This window comes from Chelonoidis abingdonii, chromosome 3, assembly GCF_003597395.2.
Source record: "Chelonoidis abingdonii isolate Lonesome George chromosome 3, CheloAbing_2.0, whole genome shotgun sequence".
Taxonomy (NCBI): Eukaryota; Metazoa; Chordata; order Testudines; family Testudinidae; genus Chelonoidis; species Chelonoidis abingdonii.
Window position 1 is genome coordinate 112,610,973 of NC_133771.1, and position 17,092 is coordinate 112,628,064.

General features: G+C 40.6%; 1 protein-coding gene across 9 annotated transcripts in view; it reads right to left on the reverse strand.

Moving 5' to 3' along the window:
- Window positions 1-440: 440 nt before the first annotated feature.
- The window catches only part of HIVEP2 (HIVEP zinc finger 2), a 217,229-nt gene continuing 200,577 nt past the window's right edge, over window positions 441-17,092 (reverse strand). For all 9 annotated transcript variants that reach the window (XM_032794879.2, XM_032794836.2, XM_075064007.1 and 6 more), the window contains 4 exons: window positions 13,496-13,671; window positions 10,465-10,566; window positions 8,962-9,869; window positions 441-3,001 (listed from right to left, as the gene is read on the reverse strand). In XM_032794879.2, coding sequence (XP_032650770.1) covers window positions 2,189-3,001; window positions 8,962-9,869; window positions 10,465-10,566; window positions 13,496-13,671 — 1,999 coding nt within the window. In that variant the 3' untranslated portion in view covers window positions 441-2,188. The remainder of the gene's footprint in view (window positions 3,002-8,961; window positions 9,870-10,464; window positions 10,567-13,495; window positions 13,672-17,092) is intronic.

Sequence of the window (17,092 nt, forward strand, 5' to 3'; positions counted from 1 at the left end):
AGTTTGTTTATTACAGACTCCTCCTTTTTATATGGGTGCATGATGCTGTATGCATTGTGGCTCCAACTAGATATCCTGCTTCTCCTCTCTTCAGGTTTAGATGAGCCAGTTCCTGGCATGGATAGAACTTGGTAAGCCTCCCGTAAGCACCTGGAATAATGCACTGCAATGGAAATAATGGGGCAGATCCTTAGCTGGTGCAAACTGGGGACCTGCTCCAACATCTCATTGTTGGAAAATAAGATGTACTCTGATGGTAGCTGGTAGGAGGGCAAAGTGTGATCCGCATTTTCAGCTGTTGCACCCACACAATAATCCCTTCTACTGATTACTAAGCCATGTGTTTAGGAACGGATGCACAGATAATTTACTATCATGCTAAGTAAACTTCACAGATAAACTTGGAAAATTCAAAGAACACATGAAAAGTAGACATCTCATTCACATAACTGTATATTTATTTCTTTTTAAAGAACACTCCTTAATTGTATTGTAATTCAATATACAAACTTGGTTTCACAGAATTATAATATACTAAGTAGCACAAAAAATAACCCATATTTTACTTGGTTTTTTTCATGTGTGTGTGTGTGTGTGCTGGTGGCAGTGGTAACCCATCACATCTTCAAACGTACAAGCAGGGGTTACTCCTGACTGAACACCAATCCAGATGGTGTCCTAAAGATGCCATATTCTTGAAGAACAAGAATACTTCCTTGCCCCTGAATTCTGCGGATGTCCGCAGTTGGAGAGCTCTCCCTCTGGCCAGGAGGGCTGACGACTACAGTTGTGGTGCTCTTCCTCCTGTCAGAAGGGAGGACAGGTAGTCTCCCCTAAAGCTGAAACCAGTATCACTGTGGGGATTGACCAGCTGGTGGTGTTCGAGAGCAAGTGTCCATCTTCTTTTCTCCCTGCACCCCCATTCCCACCATTCTAGACCCCAAGTGTGACCCCTCTGCAATCCAGCTAAGCTCCACACCATCAGTTTGTGCAGAGACACCCAAGGTCACTCCCGAGCTTGGGTCTCCCACACGCAGCGCACAGCACTGCTTGCCAAGCCATTGGGCCAGCTGACAACAAAGTTCTATAGACTTAGATGTGCTTTGTCACCTCGTTTTTAAAGACACTCCAGTATAGGTATGTGTTGACCTATGGCCTGATCCTGCTTTCCTTGAAATCAATGGCACAACTCCCATGGACTTCAATGAGAGCAGATCAAACCCCTAGTGTCCAAATGCGTTACATATAATTGTACCAGTGATGCACTTGTACATATTTACATGGGGTGGAATGTTTTTCCATTTTTTTAAAAGGAGAATATATAGATCAACATGTTCACATAAGACCAAATACTTTTAATATATTTATAACTGTTTTATAAAGCTTTGAAAAGAGTCACAATAGCACATTGTTTTACTTTAATGCTTTACGGTACTATCAATTTAAAATCACAATCAGCACTTAAGTTATAGTCAATCCAGCAAACAAGAGACAAAAAAATTACAAGAGTTAAGAACTCGCTGATACATCCTTTATCTTTTTTTTAAACTGATGCATAAGTGCAGAATAAGATAAGATACTCTAGTTTAAATATCTTGTTTACAATATACATTTTTGTTCTAATTACGCAACAGTAAATCCCATGCTTCACATAGAAAAGCAATCCACAACATTAAAAAAAAATTTACAATTTATGAAACAAAGTAAATAAATATTAGTATTACAGAATCAGAGCTGTACATAAAAGCTTTTCAATTTTAATCATATAAAAATATGCTTTTAGTGCAACCTCACATATATACTGATGCTGTTTTGCTTTACATCATTTAGATCCAAGTGTCCAAAAAAGGAAAGAAATTACATTTATTACAAAGCAGATACACAAATTCTAAAATATGTACAAATTACGGCTAAAAAAATGCTTATAAGAATATAAGCAAAGTAAAGAAAAGGCACAAACATCTGTACAATTTAAAAGTACCAGACCCAATAAGAATTTCAAATTTCATTTTGGTCAGGCTCATGATGACTTGTCATTTATCTAATTCTTTAGATATAACAAAAGTATATATAATTGCAAACTACTGTAACTTAGGACAGGCATGCTGTAAAGTTAAATACTTCTACCTCTAGAAAAAAAGGGGGTGGGGGGATAAATGTATGGGTAAAAGTCTCCAGGCATCTCAGATCAATGCAGTTTGCTCTTCTCAGATGATGTATCTTTTCTTTCCTGTGTACTTGCTGGAGATTCTTTCCTGCTGTGAAAGCCTAACTCTCTGACATCTACACCGCTCTTGTTATAAAAGGTGGAATGAGCTAATCCAGTCTGTGATGTACCAAAACTGTCCTTTTCACCACTGTGCAAGTCAGGATAGGTGGCTGAAGCACAGGCCTGGCCTGGCTCAGATCCACTAAAGTGTTTAATGCTAAAATGTGCACTTTCTAAGGGCTTCTGATAAGGCTCAGAAGCCCTCTGCGGCTGCTCTGCCCCATGCAGAACGGCTTCTTCTGTGGCGATTCGCAGAGAGGCTATGGCTTTTGTACAAGTCTGTATGTTCTCCTCCTGTTCTCTTTCTGTAGCTATAAAATTGTCTTCTGAAGTGCTTTGTTTCAGCAATGGAGAGGAGGATACATTGGATGGAACAGCTGGGTGCAAAATGTGAGGAGAGGTACATTTCTCATGGTGCTTAGAAATGACATAGGATTCTTTTGTAATGGTTTCTAAAGTTACTCTTTGCTTTTCCTCAGAGCTCTCCCTCTGCAGGGGCACGATGGACGGAGGATGTAAATCTGATAGGGCCATAGGTACTGAATGGACCATTTGGATACCTCCAATGGGCATCATGGGGAGAGGTGCTCGAATCTGTTGCTGGGAGTGTAATGGAAGGTGACTGAAGACATAGTCATTAGGACCCTCAGGGAACAGGCTAGACTCATGATGGTTCGAAATTCCTTTTTCTCCATATACACTGAAGTAAGGACTCCGAGACAACCCTTTTCTCTGTAAACAGAAAAACAACAACAATGTGGTCAGCAGAATGACTCCTGAAGCTTCCAAACCTACCAATTTCTCTTTTAAGCGTTGCGTGTAAAATAATGACCACCTGTTCATATAGCAACTTTCATCCAAATGGATCTCTTAAGCACTCTGTAAGCTCTACTATCTGCTTAAACCAGGGACATAAGGTATATGTAGGGTTCATGTTTGGCACTGAAAGGCATCTCCCTCTGAGGTGACATGGCAGCTGTTTTATGGCACACGACTCCAACATACAATATTTTAGGTCAGCAAATTAAGAACACTATAGTCAACTGAAACTGCAGAGGGAATTTTAGGGAGATAATCTATTGCCCTGGGTAAAATTAGGCTGGGGCCTCACGGTCAACACCCCTATTCTTGCAAAGTGTGAACATTCCTACAGTGCTGGTATTGGCAGTCTGCATTTGGTAGCAGCGCCTTACTGCTGGGAAATACACTTTGTAGTATAAGAAAAATTACCCCCCCCCAACATTTTAGTTCTGGCAAAAGGTGCTGGGCTGAAGCTAAGAAAAATAAAACCCTCTGTTCCACAAAACAGGTATGACACAGGTAACAAAGCCAGCTTCCCCAGAGTGTCCTAGCAATGTGCCTCACCCCATACCATTTCTCTGTTGAAAGAATAGTTTTATTTCCAGGCCGGTTTAAATCCTTGGCCTCCATGCAGAGATGGCAAGTATTCACACAATGCTTAATACAATGATGGCCCAATCCTAATTTTGTCCGCTGGGCACTATTCCAATATAAATATGAAATAATAATAAGAAGGGTGCCAATTGATTGCCAGTTGAAGTGGTGGTTTTGTGACACAGACACTTATCCACTTGGAATGGGATTGAGGGATTTTCCACAGGCCACTGTACTGCAATCATAAGATACTGACTTTTGGTCTTTCTCCACCAAGTCCTATCTTGAAAGAGCGACCCAGAATTGAAAAGCTCACCACCAGTCTGTACTAACCACATCCTGAGCCACTCGGAGCCCCCTTTTTGGTCTGTTAATTTCTCCCATTTGTTTTTTATTTGATGATTACATGTTGCTTATTGGTGGCTAGAGCAATAGTAATGGAAGAAAAGTAGGACTACATTTGCATAATGTTATGTGGGATTTATCCACATAGCTTCCAGGGACTCTCATGGGAATCAAATGACTACAATCCTATTCACTGCTTTAAAGTGGAGGGGTTAGTGATCATAAGACTATTAACCACTCAAGAGCTGTGCAGCTAACCACAATGCTGGTATGGGCAGTCTGGAGATTGTGCCACAAAAGGCTAATGCATTAAGCATCAGCACTTCACTGGGAAATCATAGTTCCCAAGGCATTAACCAACCATTTGATCCTATACCAGGGAACTGGTTTAGGGGACAATGAAAGATTCAATGTTTGTGCTACCTGATGGATGAATCTCACATTGCACGGCAGCTGTGTCATGTTAGATTGAAATCGGTGCTGGGGCAGGATAGCAACATAGAATATCAAGATGGGAAGGGACCTTAGGAAGGATAGCTCAGTGGCTTAAGCATTGGCTTGCTAAACCCAGGGTTGTGAATTCAGTCCTTGAGGGGGCCACATAGGGATCTAGGGCAAAAATCAGTACTTGGTCCTGCTAGTGAAGGCAGGGGGCTGGACTTGATGACCTTTCAAGTTCCCTTCCAGTTCTAGGAGATAGGTATATCTCCAATTATTACTAACCCCCTGCTCAAAACAGGACCAATCCCCAGACATATTTTTGCCCCACATTCCTAAACAGCCCTCTCAAGAGCTGAACTCACAACCCTGGGTTTAGCAGGTCAATGCTCAAACCACTGAGCTATCCCTCCCTCTCATGTCTCAGGATGACCTGAGATAGGTTAAACTCCAAGAATAATCTATGTCAGGGTTTCTCCTATATAAGGGTGAGACATTTAAACGCTATAAAAAAACCCCTGTCCTAGGTAAGCACAGCAGCAGCTCGCTATGTTGCCAATGAGATACGAAAGTTGAGGAATAAAATGGAATTGCCAGAGCACCAGGCTGAGAGTGCAGAAAGACATAACTATTTCAATGTTCTCCAGTGCACGAGCTTTAGAGAGTCAGCCTGCCGTTGTTTTAGAAATTCATGGTCCCTGAGCACAGCTGCTTGAATTTGTTTTCCTTCTTTGGTCTGCCAGATAGTTTCTCAATCTGACTGTCCTCTTAAATGTTTCCCAATCCATGGTCTCTGACGTGACCACATCGGACAAAGGCTTGACCAAAATAGAAACAGAGCAATGGCAACACAGAGGGGCTGCAGAGTAAAGTAATTCTGAGAAGAACGAACCTAGGAACACAGAACCCCTAACGGACTAAGAATCTATAAACAATAACTTCTCCCTGTTGTATCCTGCAACAATTTCAAAGGGCAGACAGACAGCAAACAGCCTGTTCTTTTCCTACGGAAACTACTAATATGATACGAGCTGCTAAATTGTTTAAGAGCCTGCAGTGTCCTAGATGTACTTAGAATTATACAGGGTCCTGAGTCACAGTATTCACATGTGGATCCAGATTCTAAAGCTCATGGGTGTTCAAATGCAGGGTTCTGGTTTGAACCATTATAGAAACAAGGTCCAGCTGAAAAATTCAAATGCAAGTTCACAGTCTGAATCCCCCTAACCTCCGAAGTCTGGGAGAGTACAGGCTGGGCTTTGGTTCAGGTCCATCTGCATTTAGGATGAAATTAAAAGGAAAGATGAAATAAAGGGGTGCCCTCAATTATGCATAGACATCTCTTCAGAAGTGAAACTGCTAGACATCAGCTGCAATGCCTTACACTGTACCTGAGTTGTGTGCATGCATCTTGTTCTGTGTGAATCTTGCCTCTACTACAGCTTCCCAGCCATTCTGGGTCACTCAACTCCTGCCCAGTGCTAGTGGTACTAACCCCCTCAAAAGGGGAATGAAGGGAAAGGACTCCCTGCACTGGCCAACAGATCTGATACTGGACCTCTTTAAAGGTCAACTGAGTAGTGTATGCTCTGAGGATCCCACCATAGCACAGCCCCAACACCCCCTAATGCAGGGTTCTGCCTTTATAGTACAAGATAGATAGAAATTTAACTTGTGCACCAACTTCACAGTAGCGTCAGACCTACTTTGAAGTTAGTGTTTGGTTAGTTAACTGCTATTGTACAGCCAGCAGAAGGCACATAAAAGTCTTTTCTTTTTTGTAGGCCCTATAAAAATAATTGCCTAAGGTTTTTAAATTTCTTATAGAAATAATAATTCATAGATATATAGTGCTTTAATCCCAAGGCACTTTAAACTATGTATAAAGAACCACCAAAATGCAGCCAATCGGAAATGGAGGGTGGCAGCCAATCAAAGCCCAGTAGAACAATGGAGAAAGAACATTTTTGGCCAAGGAAACTAGAACAAATACTTATTCATATAAAAAGTGTCATGGGAGTTTTAACATCAATGCAGAACAGACAAAGTTAGTCCCTTCTTACTCAACTGTTCTGATAACTCTGTGTATTCAGAATTTGGCTTGTTTTACAGACTCTCTCTATATATATACACACCACTTTTTCATTCCTATTAGGATTGTGGAGCCAGCACAGCTACGCAGGAGTGAACAGGAGTATCCTCTGGTTTCAGCATCAGTTGCAAAATTGTTAATTAAGCTCTAATTACCAGATCCTGAAAGTGAAAAATAATCCATTCCCCCCCTCTAATATTTTCAGTTACAGTTATTTCAGCTGTTGTTTGTAAAAAGAATAGATTAAAAAATATTCAGAAGTGTGTGATTTTAGGTTCACGGAGCTTAAAGTCAGAAGGGACCATTAGATTATCTTGTCTGACCTCCTGTACATCACAGACCATTACATTTTACCTACTTACCCCTATTAAGCTCAATAAACTGTGTCTGACTAAAGCATATCTTCCAGAATGGCAGCCAGTCTTTATCTGAAGACGTCAAGAGATGGAAAATCCACCATTACCCTTGGTAGTTTGTTCCAGTGGTTAAAGAACCTACTGTTAAAAAATTCTGCCTAATTTCTAATCTGAAATTGTCTGGCTTCAACTTTCAGCCATTGGTTCTTGCCATGACTTTCTCCACTAGATTAAAGAGTTTTAAAATTAGCCCAGTCATAGTGATGTCCTGTCTAGGCTTAGATCCAAAAATATGAAGGAAATAAACATGAGAGATGACAGAATTACTGCCATTCATTACAACTTGAATTATAGGTATTTTATTAAAATAGGTCTGACATTATCTTAGAAATGCTGAGGTCTCAGGAGCCAATCTTGCAAGGTTCAGAGCACTTTCTGAAAGAGCAAACTGATGGTGCTAAGCACCTCTCAGAATGTGTTAAGCACCTTGCAGGATTAGGCACAGAATGCACAGCGTAACTATAACAGCAAGAATTGTCATGTTGCCCATGGGGAAGTCTGTCACATCCCCTTTCACCAGTTTCATTACACCTCCAGGAATACGAATGCCAACGGAAGTGTCTCATATACAGGATATTTAATCATTCAAGGGACTTAACAGCTCTCCCTTCACAGTATAACAACGGCAGCTGTGGGGTCTCATGCAATATTCATTCAATGCCAAGATACTATGACTGCTAAATGAATAACTATTTATCCTTTTCTTTGCCAGTAAAAATGGTTTGCGTATCCTTCTTCTATGTTCATGTCTGTGGGAGCACTAAAGTGCACTAGGGAATCAATTCCAAAGTTTAGAAATTGCTACTCTTATCAGTCCACAGTTCAATTCTTGCCATTCCCAGGAAAGAATCATAATTGTAGTGAACAAACAAGACAGATGATGGAAGGTGAGGAAAGCACTGCCAGACTGTCCCAGGAAGGGATCTACAGTTCTGTCACTGACTGCCCATATTGAACCAACAGGTGTGGATGAAAATTTCAGCAAGACGGCAAAGGCAACATGAAAACTTGTGACTAAAAGAAGCACCCTAAACAAAAATGAAGTGATTCCTTAAATCACAGAGTAAAATAGATTTGTGAAAAATACTATTTATTCTTACTTATATTATTGTAACACCTGGGAGCTTTGCGAATCTTAGGGCTTGTGAAAGACACTGAACTGACAGCTTTAGAAAGCCATTCACAGAGCAGGTACAGCATGGGAATTGGGAGTGCAAATTTTATTCCCACTGTCCCACCAACATTCTTACAGACTAACTGGGATGAAGCATCTCTAAGTTTGAAGATATTTCAGTTTCCACTCAGTCCTTTGTGTCACTGGTGAGACTGCCAAATGTGATGGTGGTTTCTGTGATGTACACACTACCATCAGATGACAACTTCTAGGCCCTAATCTTGCCATGTGGTGCATATGGACACCTCCCTGCTCCCATCTGAAGTCTCATTTACATCAGTATTTCTATTTATTTCACCTGTGCTTCAGCGGTGCACCTCTGTACATTACACTGAAGTGTAAAGGGCCATACTCACTACTAGTCTGAGCTGAGTCCCAGCCGGCAATCCGGAGGTGAAAGGCTATGAATCTTATTATCAAGCCATAAGAGCAACCGTACATCACTCGGTAAAATACATTTTACATGTAAAATAGCTAATGAGGGGCCAGATGCTCCGGTGGTGTAAATCAGCATAACTCCACTGAAAATGAAGTCAGTGGAGCTACACTGATTTATCCCAGCTGGAGACCAGGCCCTAAGTCTGTAATGTTCTGTACCAAGCCACCACAAGTGGCTGAGTCAATATTGTGGCTTGGTCCATATCTACTAGAGTTTCCAATGTTTTTTCCTCAGGTTTTTCATGAGGCTCCAAGCCTCTTCTTTCCTCCTCTATAGAAGTTTTAGGTGAGTGATTTCAGCATGCAAGTTTACAAAGTTCTTTTAAAAGCTCTGTACAAGATAAAGAGTGCACTAGCTTTGATAATAAAAATTAAATTATTATTTCATACTTACTGCATGTCCCAATGGAACAGATTCAGACTGTAAATATTGACCCATAGACAATGCTGGATTATGGTACAGACCCCTTCTGGGTGATGCTGCTCTAACTGAAGCCATATATCTTCTCTCCCTCCTTGGAGACAGTTCTCTTCTGGCAGATGCATCTTTTCCAGGTGACATTGGTCTCCTAGGTGACAAATGACGTCTTGGTGAAACATCTCGTCTCGGTGATAACTCTCTTCTCAACACAGCTTCCTTCCTTGGGGAAAGGTGTCTCATGGGTGAAATATCCCTCCTTGGTGATAAATGCCTTCTGGGTGACAAATCCCCTTTGGGCATTAAATACCTCTTTGGTGAATTATCTCTATATGGCGAAGAATCATACCCTGGTGAGGACTGTCGGCTAGAAGGTGAGAAGTCCCTTGGAGATGAGGTGGGCTCTAATGAAAGCATGTAATCCTCCTCCATACAACTAGGTACGTCTAACCTGTCTTTGTCAGGCTCTGAATCAGTACTTTTGCTCTGGAAAAACCTCTGATATTCCATCATTTGTGAGTCTTCACATGAGTCACTTGGTGTTATAAGCTGAGTAACCTGAATACTAGGTAAAGTAACCAAATAACTGATCAGGGAGGAGTGTCCCTTTGAAATGGAACTGTCAGGAGAAGCCCCATAGGACGCTGCTGCAGCATTCACTGACAGTGAAGAGAATCTGGGTGGTTGAGGGCTGGTGCTTCTTGATCTCGTTTTTGGTGTTGAGTCTCCCTGGGTATCATCAAAATCATCGTCATCCTCTTCATCGTCATCATTGTCATCTCCATCATCCCCATCCGATTCCTCAGCATCAGAAAACTGGTGTTCTTTTGATATGCCTGCCATACTACTCTTCTCCGCTTCCTGGTGCATGTCTTCAGTGTTTTCTGAAATAATCATGGCAAGTCAATCAAATATGCACAGAGACACATTTCGGGGCCCATCCTGCACCCATTCCATACTTAGAACATCCTTTGGCATCACTGGATGTTCTCGGTGCGGAATGGTTGCTCAGTCAGATCTTTAACAGAAACTAAACTGTTGTTCTGAATATTCATAATAATATAAAACTCCATAATCAACCTGAGTGAAATTCACTCCTGTGGAGAAGGACAACCCAAAGCCTATCCTCCATGCCTGTGCACAGGGGTAAGTTCATCCTCTGTGGACACTATTAACATCAGAACATTTATACTCAACAGACTAGAACTGGACCGGACACAGAAGACATTTAAATGGTAAGAATTTTTTTCCAGCCACAGCTGCTGTAGTATTAAATAATTAGAATTCACCTCAAACTAATATGTCAGATTTATTTTTGTGCTTACTGTTTTTTAATAAGATACTCAAAAGACCTTTTTTTTTTAAAATAAAACCACCCCGAAAATATTCTTAACTTATCCTCCGGTGTCATCCACTATGTAATGAGTCATCTGCACACTCTAAAGGCCACTCTAGCTAAATTAACTCATTGTGACATACCTGCTTCTTCAGTTTCGGCATCATCCACAGATGTCATTGATACTCCCAGCTCCAGGCATTTTTTCATGTGTGCTTTAGACTTCATATGTTTTGTCAGATTTCCTATCAAAGGTACAGAGATGATGCTAATTAGTTGACATCAGCAAAGAAATCTCTCCCAGTCAGTTTTTGTTTTCCTTTTCCCCGCCTAATCGATAGAAGGGTGTTTAGGTTAAAAAACAAACAGAACTGACTCACTCAAACTCAATCCCCATCAGAGCCAGTGTAATTTAATGAGTGTGGGAATTTACATCTTCCCCAAAACTGCTTATATAAACCTCTCTCTTCAGCAAAATAGTGGCAGTATTTCCGAGAGCTGATAACTGGCAATGAACACTAATGTATACCAATTAAACAATTCTTGTAAGTACTCTAAAGGCCATTCCAACCTAATCCCTTCTTACTCATCTTCCTCTTGTATATTAACATACAGAGGTGCTGGAACTTTGGGTGCTGGGGATGCTAGCACACCCCCTGGCTTGAAGTGGTTTCTACCATATACAGGGTTTACAGTTTGCTTCAATGGCTCTCAGCAACACCACTATACAAATTGTTCCAGCACCTCTGTTATCATACTGCCCCTCTCTTCCTATTCCCTGCCAAAAATACCAGTCTCAGCGGCCTGCACGTTCATTTCTTCCACATGCAACTTTATGTTTTCTTCCATGTTACTTCTTATGCATGGACCATCTTCTCTGAGCTCATCTTTAAAGCCACAATCCTAGCCTCCCTCAAATCCCTCCTCAAGACTCATTTCTATCATAATGCCAAAGGTAAAATGCATTCCAATAATGGCTAGTCAAGGTACTATATAGGGATTACAAATACCAACTCCTTCTATTTGTCTGTTATACCTCCTTGTAGGTTCTTATCTTAAATTAGTACTCATTCCTACAATGAGTGACAAGGAGCTCCACTGCTAATTTCAAGCGTGATGTTGGTTGTGGGCAAACAGGCAGAAGCCTGCCCACACAGCGCTTATTGCAGGATTGGGGTCTTTGAAAGTGAGTTTATTAGGTAATGTATTTTACTCTGTGTTTGTATAGTGCTTAGCACAAAAGAGTCTCAAGTCTCTGGTCACTACTGTTATATACATAAGAAATAATAACAACAACAACAACATATCCTTTGGAAGAAATATATTGACAGAATACACTCTAAAAATGATTTATCTGGTTCATGTACATAGTTTTGAAATAGTTTGTTGCTTTCCCCATCTCCAGTGGTATAATTACAGTGTAGAAAATAGTGCAGATTGCAGCACTAGGGCCAATATGAAGTGACAAATAAACCACTAAAAATGCCCCTCAGCTAGAGCTGACTGCCCCATGATCTTTTCTGAATTAGTTGGCTAATTATTTGCGGGCATTATGGAAAAAGTGGGCCTTGAGGAATGATTTCAAGAAAAAGAGGAGAATGAATGTGTAGAGGTCCCCATGGAAGGAGGCATGAAGACAGATGTTAGAGAAGTGAGTGGACAAGGTTAATATCGGTGAATAAATAATATTCCTATGAAACAAGTATTTTATACCCATTTTACAGATGCACGGTAAAGTTAAATGACTTCCCCCAAACCACATAGTGACTCCATGACAGAGCAGGGAACAGAATCTAGAAGTTTTGACTCTATGTCCTGTCCTCTAATCACCAGACACAATTTATTTCAATGTGAAATATTCAGGAATCCTGGCTCACAGTTCCTAAAGGCTGCCACGCAACATCAAAACCAGTCTCTGAATAATTTCTGCCAACGCACTGTGCAGGTGTGAAGGGCTCATGCCACAGCCAGTGCAGGTCTACTGCACAGGGCAAAGGAGGTGGATGTTCAGACCCCATAAAGGACTCCACTGTTCCTTTACACCACAAATCCACTCCCCCGTGTTCTACAGGAGGTCAGACAAGATGATCAAAGGTTTCTTCTGTCCTTGGAATATATGAATCTGTGCTCCACTGGGACTCCCTGCATTCCAGAACACTCAGGGGGTTTTGAATGGAAATGGAGCAAATTTTAGAGAATGAGACTGAAGAGATGTAGTTGGTGGAGCTGCTACTATGCATAACCACCAGTTATTCCCTATGGTAGGAGAAGAGGTACTAGAGCCAAAGAAGCTACTACAGCCCTAAGTCTGCAGTAGCAGCCATGCAGCTGCACTGCGATCACTCCCCTTTTACACAATGAATATTCTCAGTGCAGGGCCAATTACTCAGGCTGTGCCCAGAGAGTGGGATTTGACCTCAGAGGCCTTTTTTTTACCAGTATTCAAAGGATGTTAAAAATGGAGAGGAGGAGACTTGCATGTGTTATATACACATGAAAAATGCTGCTAAAGAAATTGATTATTTTTTTTTAAAAGACGTAGTTTCAAAGCAAATCCTAATTCCAATGTATATCATTATCCATGGCCTCTGGGTGACAAATGGATGCTTTTTTTCAGTGCTGATAAATACATGTGAACACAAGCTATCAGATCCCTGTTCATAATTAATGCAACTGTGGATGGAGTGGCCCACCTGGGAGTCTGTGGATTTGTACATTATTTATAAACTTGAAACTGAACCACTGTAAAAGACCATGAAGGCATGCTTTCCTCTGCACCTGAAATGCTGCTTCTGTATTATGCCACTACTCGTGAGTCCTCCCCCCCAGAGTATTTTAGATTGCAGCAATTAAAACTTGCACCGTGTAACATTTTTAGCATAAAGTAGTATTTGCAAGGGCTGTTCTTATGCCACTACATTTCCTCTGCAGACAAATGGGCTTGATAGGAGCCTCCAGCTCTTAAAATTAAGTTATGCAAGGAGTCTCACAGTCTCACATAAATCCTTGAATCATTTAGATATGAGGGAAAATATATTTAATGGAATCTCATGTTCATAAATAAAACCATCTAATTTTGATGAAAGTTTCCTCTTTGATTGGAACGATGGATGCTAAATAACTAAGGAATTGGTGGAGGGAGGGGGAAGGGTTCAAGTAGAAAAGGCCAAATACCTTTAGTTTTGAAGGCAAAATTACACAACTTGCATACATAAGGCCGTACATCGGTATGAGTGCGGATATGTTTTTTGAGCATGCTTGGTTTCTTGCAGCGAATCCCACATTCTTCACAAATGTATTTTCCTCGCCCACGTCCTCTGACATACACATAATCCTCATTTGATTTATACCTGTTGGAAGAGGGCAATGTATTTGAATTATATAGCCTCTAAGTCATACATGTACATAAACAGTGTCTTTATATCCCTCTGTGGCCCAATCCTACAGGCATTACATGCACAAAGCTTCCACTGTAGTCAGTGGGAGTTCTACAAATGCTGCACTGTCAGGTTGGGGCCCAGAGTGTATTTACTTTTCAGAAAATGGAGTAATTTGAATATGTTTGCATGTCTTAGTTATTGTTTAACAACTTGAGACCAGCGGCTCAGATCTGATCGGAGTACACAAGAGAACACCCCAGAATATGGGTTTATATGGTCACTCTAAGGTTTCTACAGGAAGTACAGCTGCTCAAGAATAATGTATCTAACCGCCTTCTGCTGCTCCTTTCCTGAGAAGTTCAGAATACACACCACTCCCATTGAAATCAGCAGGCACTGGGGAGGCTCAGCTCACAAACTATTCTCTACAGCGATAGCTGGCACTTAAAAATGAAGGCACCACATGGAGGATGCTTCTAACATTGAAGAGGATTCTAGAAGAGTACATGGCATTTTAAGGTGATAGGGCTGAAATGCTTTTTAAAAAATCAATTTTTTCTGACAAACTTTGTGATTCATATGTGAAGCTGCATCTCTGACTCAAGGGACTGAGACTAATATCCAGTACATATATAAACTATTCTTCCCTACTCATCTCTGTCCTGTTATTTACCAACATGTGGACCCAATTTTCACATTTGGGCACCTTAAATTAGGCATCCAAAATTCACAGTAAAAGCTGCTGCTTTTAATCTCTCCCCATCAACACTAATCATTATCCTCTCCCTCCCATTTCCCAGTCACCATCCTGCCATAATCTGGGCATCATCTCGTACTAGTCCTTTCTCTATACTCACATATTTAGGCTGTGCTCAAGTCTTTACACTTCTCTTGACAGAACATTTCAAAGATTCAGGTTTTTTGTTCTGTTCAGACTCCAAAGGCTCTTGTTCAGGCCCTCTTTGTCTTGCTACTTGTGTACTGTTGTCCCCATCTCACCCCCTCAAGTCCATTTGAAACTCAGATGCGAGGCTCTACTTTCTGCCTCATTATTCCAACCACATCACATTCTATTCTGTATCTCTCCCCTTGTTCCCCCTTCTCTACTCATTTCACCTCATGGTCATCACATGACAAGTGTGGTCATTATTGATCTGGGCTGGATTTGAACTCAGTGCAGAAGAGTTAAAAGGCTCAACACAAAGCCCCTGAGTCATGCAGTTCCACTTCAAACTGCCATTTTATTTTGAGTTTCTAATTTGATCTCGTCACTAGTATAAAAGAACAAAATAAACAAGCCATGAACTCTAGTTGCAATCCAGCACATGTCATTAAACAGCATGGTGTCTGAAGAGATGCAAGATTTTTTCCCATCCCTCCTCACCCTGCTTTCAGTGTAAACTGTAAATAACTGACTGAAATGTATTGCAGGATGTAGCATACAAGCTAATGAAATTTAAAATTGTTTGAGTTTCCTAGAGAAATTTCACTTCCAATCCTTCCAGGGTTCTGTAGTCGTAGGTGAGGGAAAGTAGATTTTGCTATTCAAATAACATCATTTGAATCAAGCTACCTGCCGGTGGTAATAATGCTTTTATAATGACAACTGTGAGGAAACCTGCATAGGCAAAGTGCAAAGACTAAGCCTGCACAAAAGAATTTCTCTTATTTCATACTACCATATACAAATAAAACAAAAGACAGACAAAACGATGAGTCTCTTAAAAACAATGATGAACGAATGCTAAGTGATGACATGCAGAAAATATTAGATCTGTTTAAAAAAAAAACCCACCACAAGCTAGTGAAAGGAATGAATCTACCCTTCTGCAAACAATGCCACTGTTACACAAAATGATACCCTTCTGAAATGGATCTATAAGGAAGATGCATTAACACAACAGAATCACCATCCTTCACACTGTCACTAGGCAGGTAAGAGATCTCTACTGGGGAAACCCCACAAGCTAGAGAGACATACAGCCTGTCTTTATAGATTATTAAAGCCCAGCAATCAATGTACACAGTGAGGCACCTAACTTCTTTCTTCCCTACTACAACTGTCTCAAGATACCTGATCCATATCAGGACAAATTCATAGGTGATATGTTAGATGATGTAAGTTATATCCCTTTACAGTCACTTAGATACATTTATGCTCATACTCCCTTAGACCTTATCAGTATGTAAGGAAGTCTAAGATGGTGTAATTAACACATCAAGTTTCCTGACAAAGGTGCAAAAAGTTTCAGGTAGAATATAGAGTAGCCAGTTTAAATGAACATCTTTCAGAGCCTCCTGGTAGTTGCTTTTCTGGCTGAGCTACACTCTTCTGACCGCTAGCATGCAGATGACATCAATTTAGAATCCCTTAGGATGGGTGATCCAAATTCAGAGATGATATGTAAAGGCAGGTGTGTGAGATACACACTTGTAAGTGGGTGAGAGTCTAATTAACAGTACTTTATAGTCTTGTAAACTTAGACTCACCTCTGAATTTGGGTCACTGAAAAGTCTCTTTTGTAGCCAGTTTACTGGTTTTTGGTTAGTAGCACAACACACTACCACAGGGAACACCCAGGATCAGGGGTTCCTGGGTTGTCAGGCCCTGGAACAATCTCAGAGATGACATTCTCAGTCTTCGAAGAGAGACGCAGGGTATGCCCCCTTTTTGCTACAGGTTATAGAGAAATATCAAAGTTTATTTGATTGAGACTGCCTCCACACATCCACAAGCCTTTTAATGAGAGGGATGCTGAAAATGTTGAAAAATGACAGAAGACTAAATGGACTGCTGAACGTCTTGTGACCCTGTCCTGACTGGTTAGTTATTCTGAGACACTGCTGCAAAGTAAAGAGAGTCCTTGGGCCTGACATGTATGAAAAGAACCACCCGGTTGGATACCTGGACATTCACAATTACCAACGTACAAACACCATCATTTCAGATTTTCATAATACAAATATAATTCTTATGCATACTGAGAATACACTGTAATGGACAATCCATTAATATGCTGATCATAACAAGCTAGATATGCCTAAAAACTATGTCAACGGACTATTAGGTCTGTTTTTTCCTCAGCTATTTGCTATTTATTTCTTTTGAATTAGTTGAACAGCAGTAGATTAAACTTTGTTTTTAATTTGATTGTTCTTATGTCTAAACACTGATACCAAGGATTTTATTACCAACTAAAATTTTGTACCCAAAAGTCAACATTCAGTAAAAAACTAAAATATTCCAGGAATAAGAATAAGAACGCATAGCTTCTTTGTTAAGGCTGGTGTACAATACAGCATTTAATAACAGAAAGGTGTCTGCCAGGAGTCTTATGAACATAAGATAGAAATCAAAATATTAGCCATCCATCTTCTTTTTTGCCCCAAA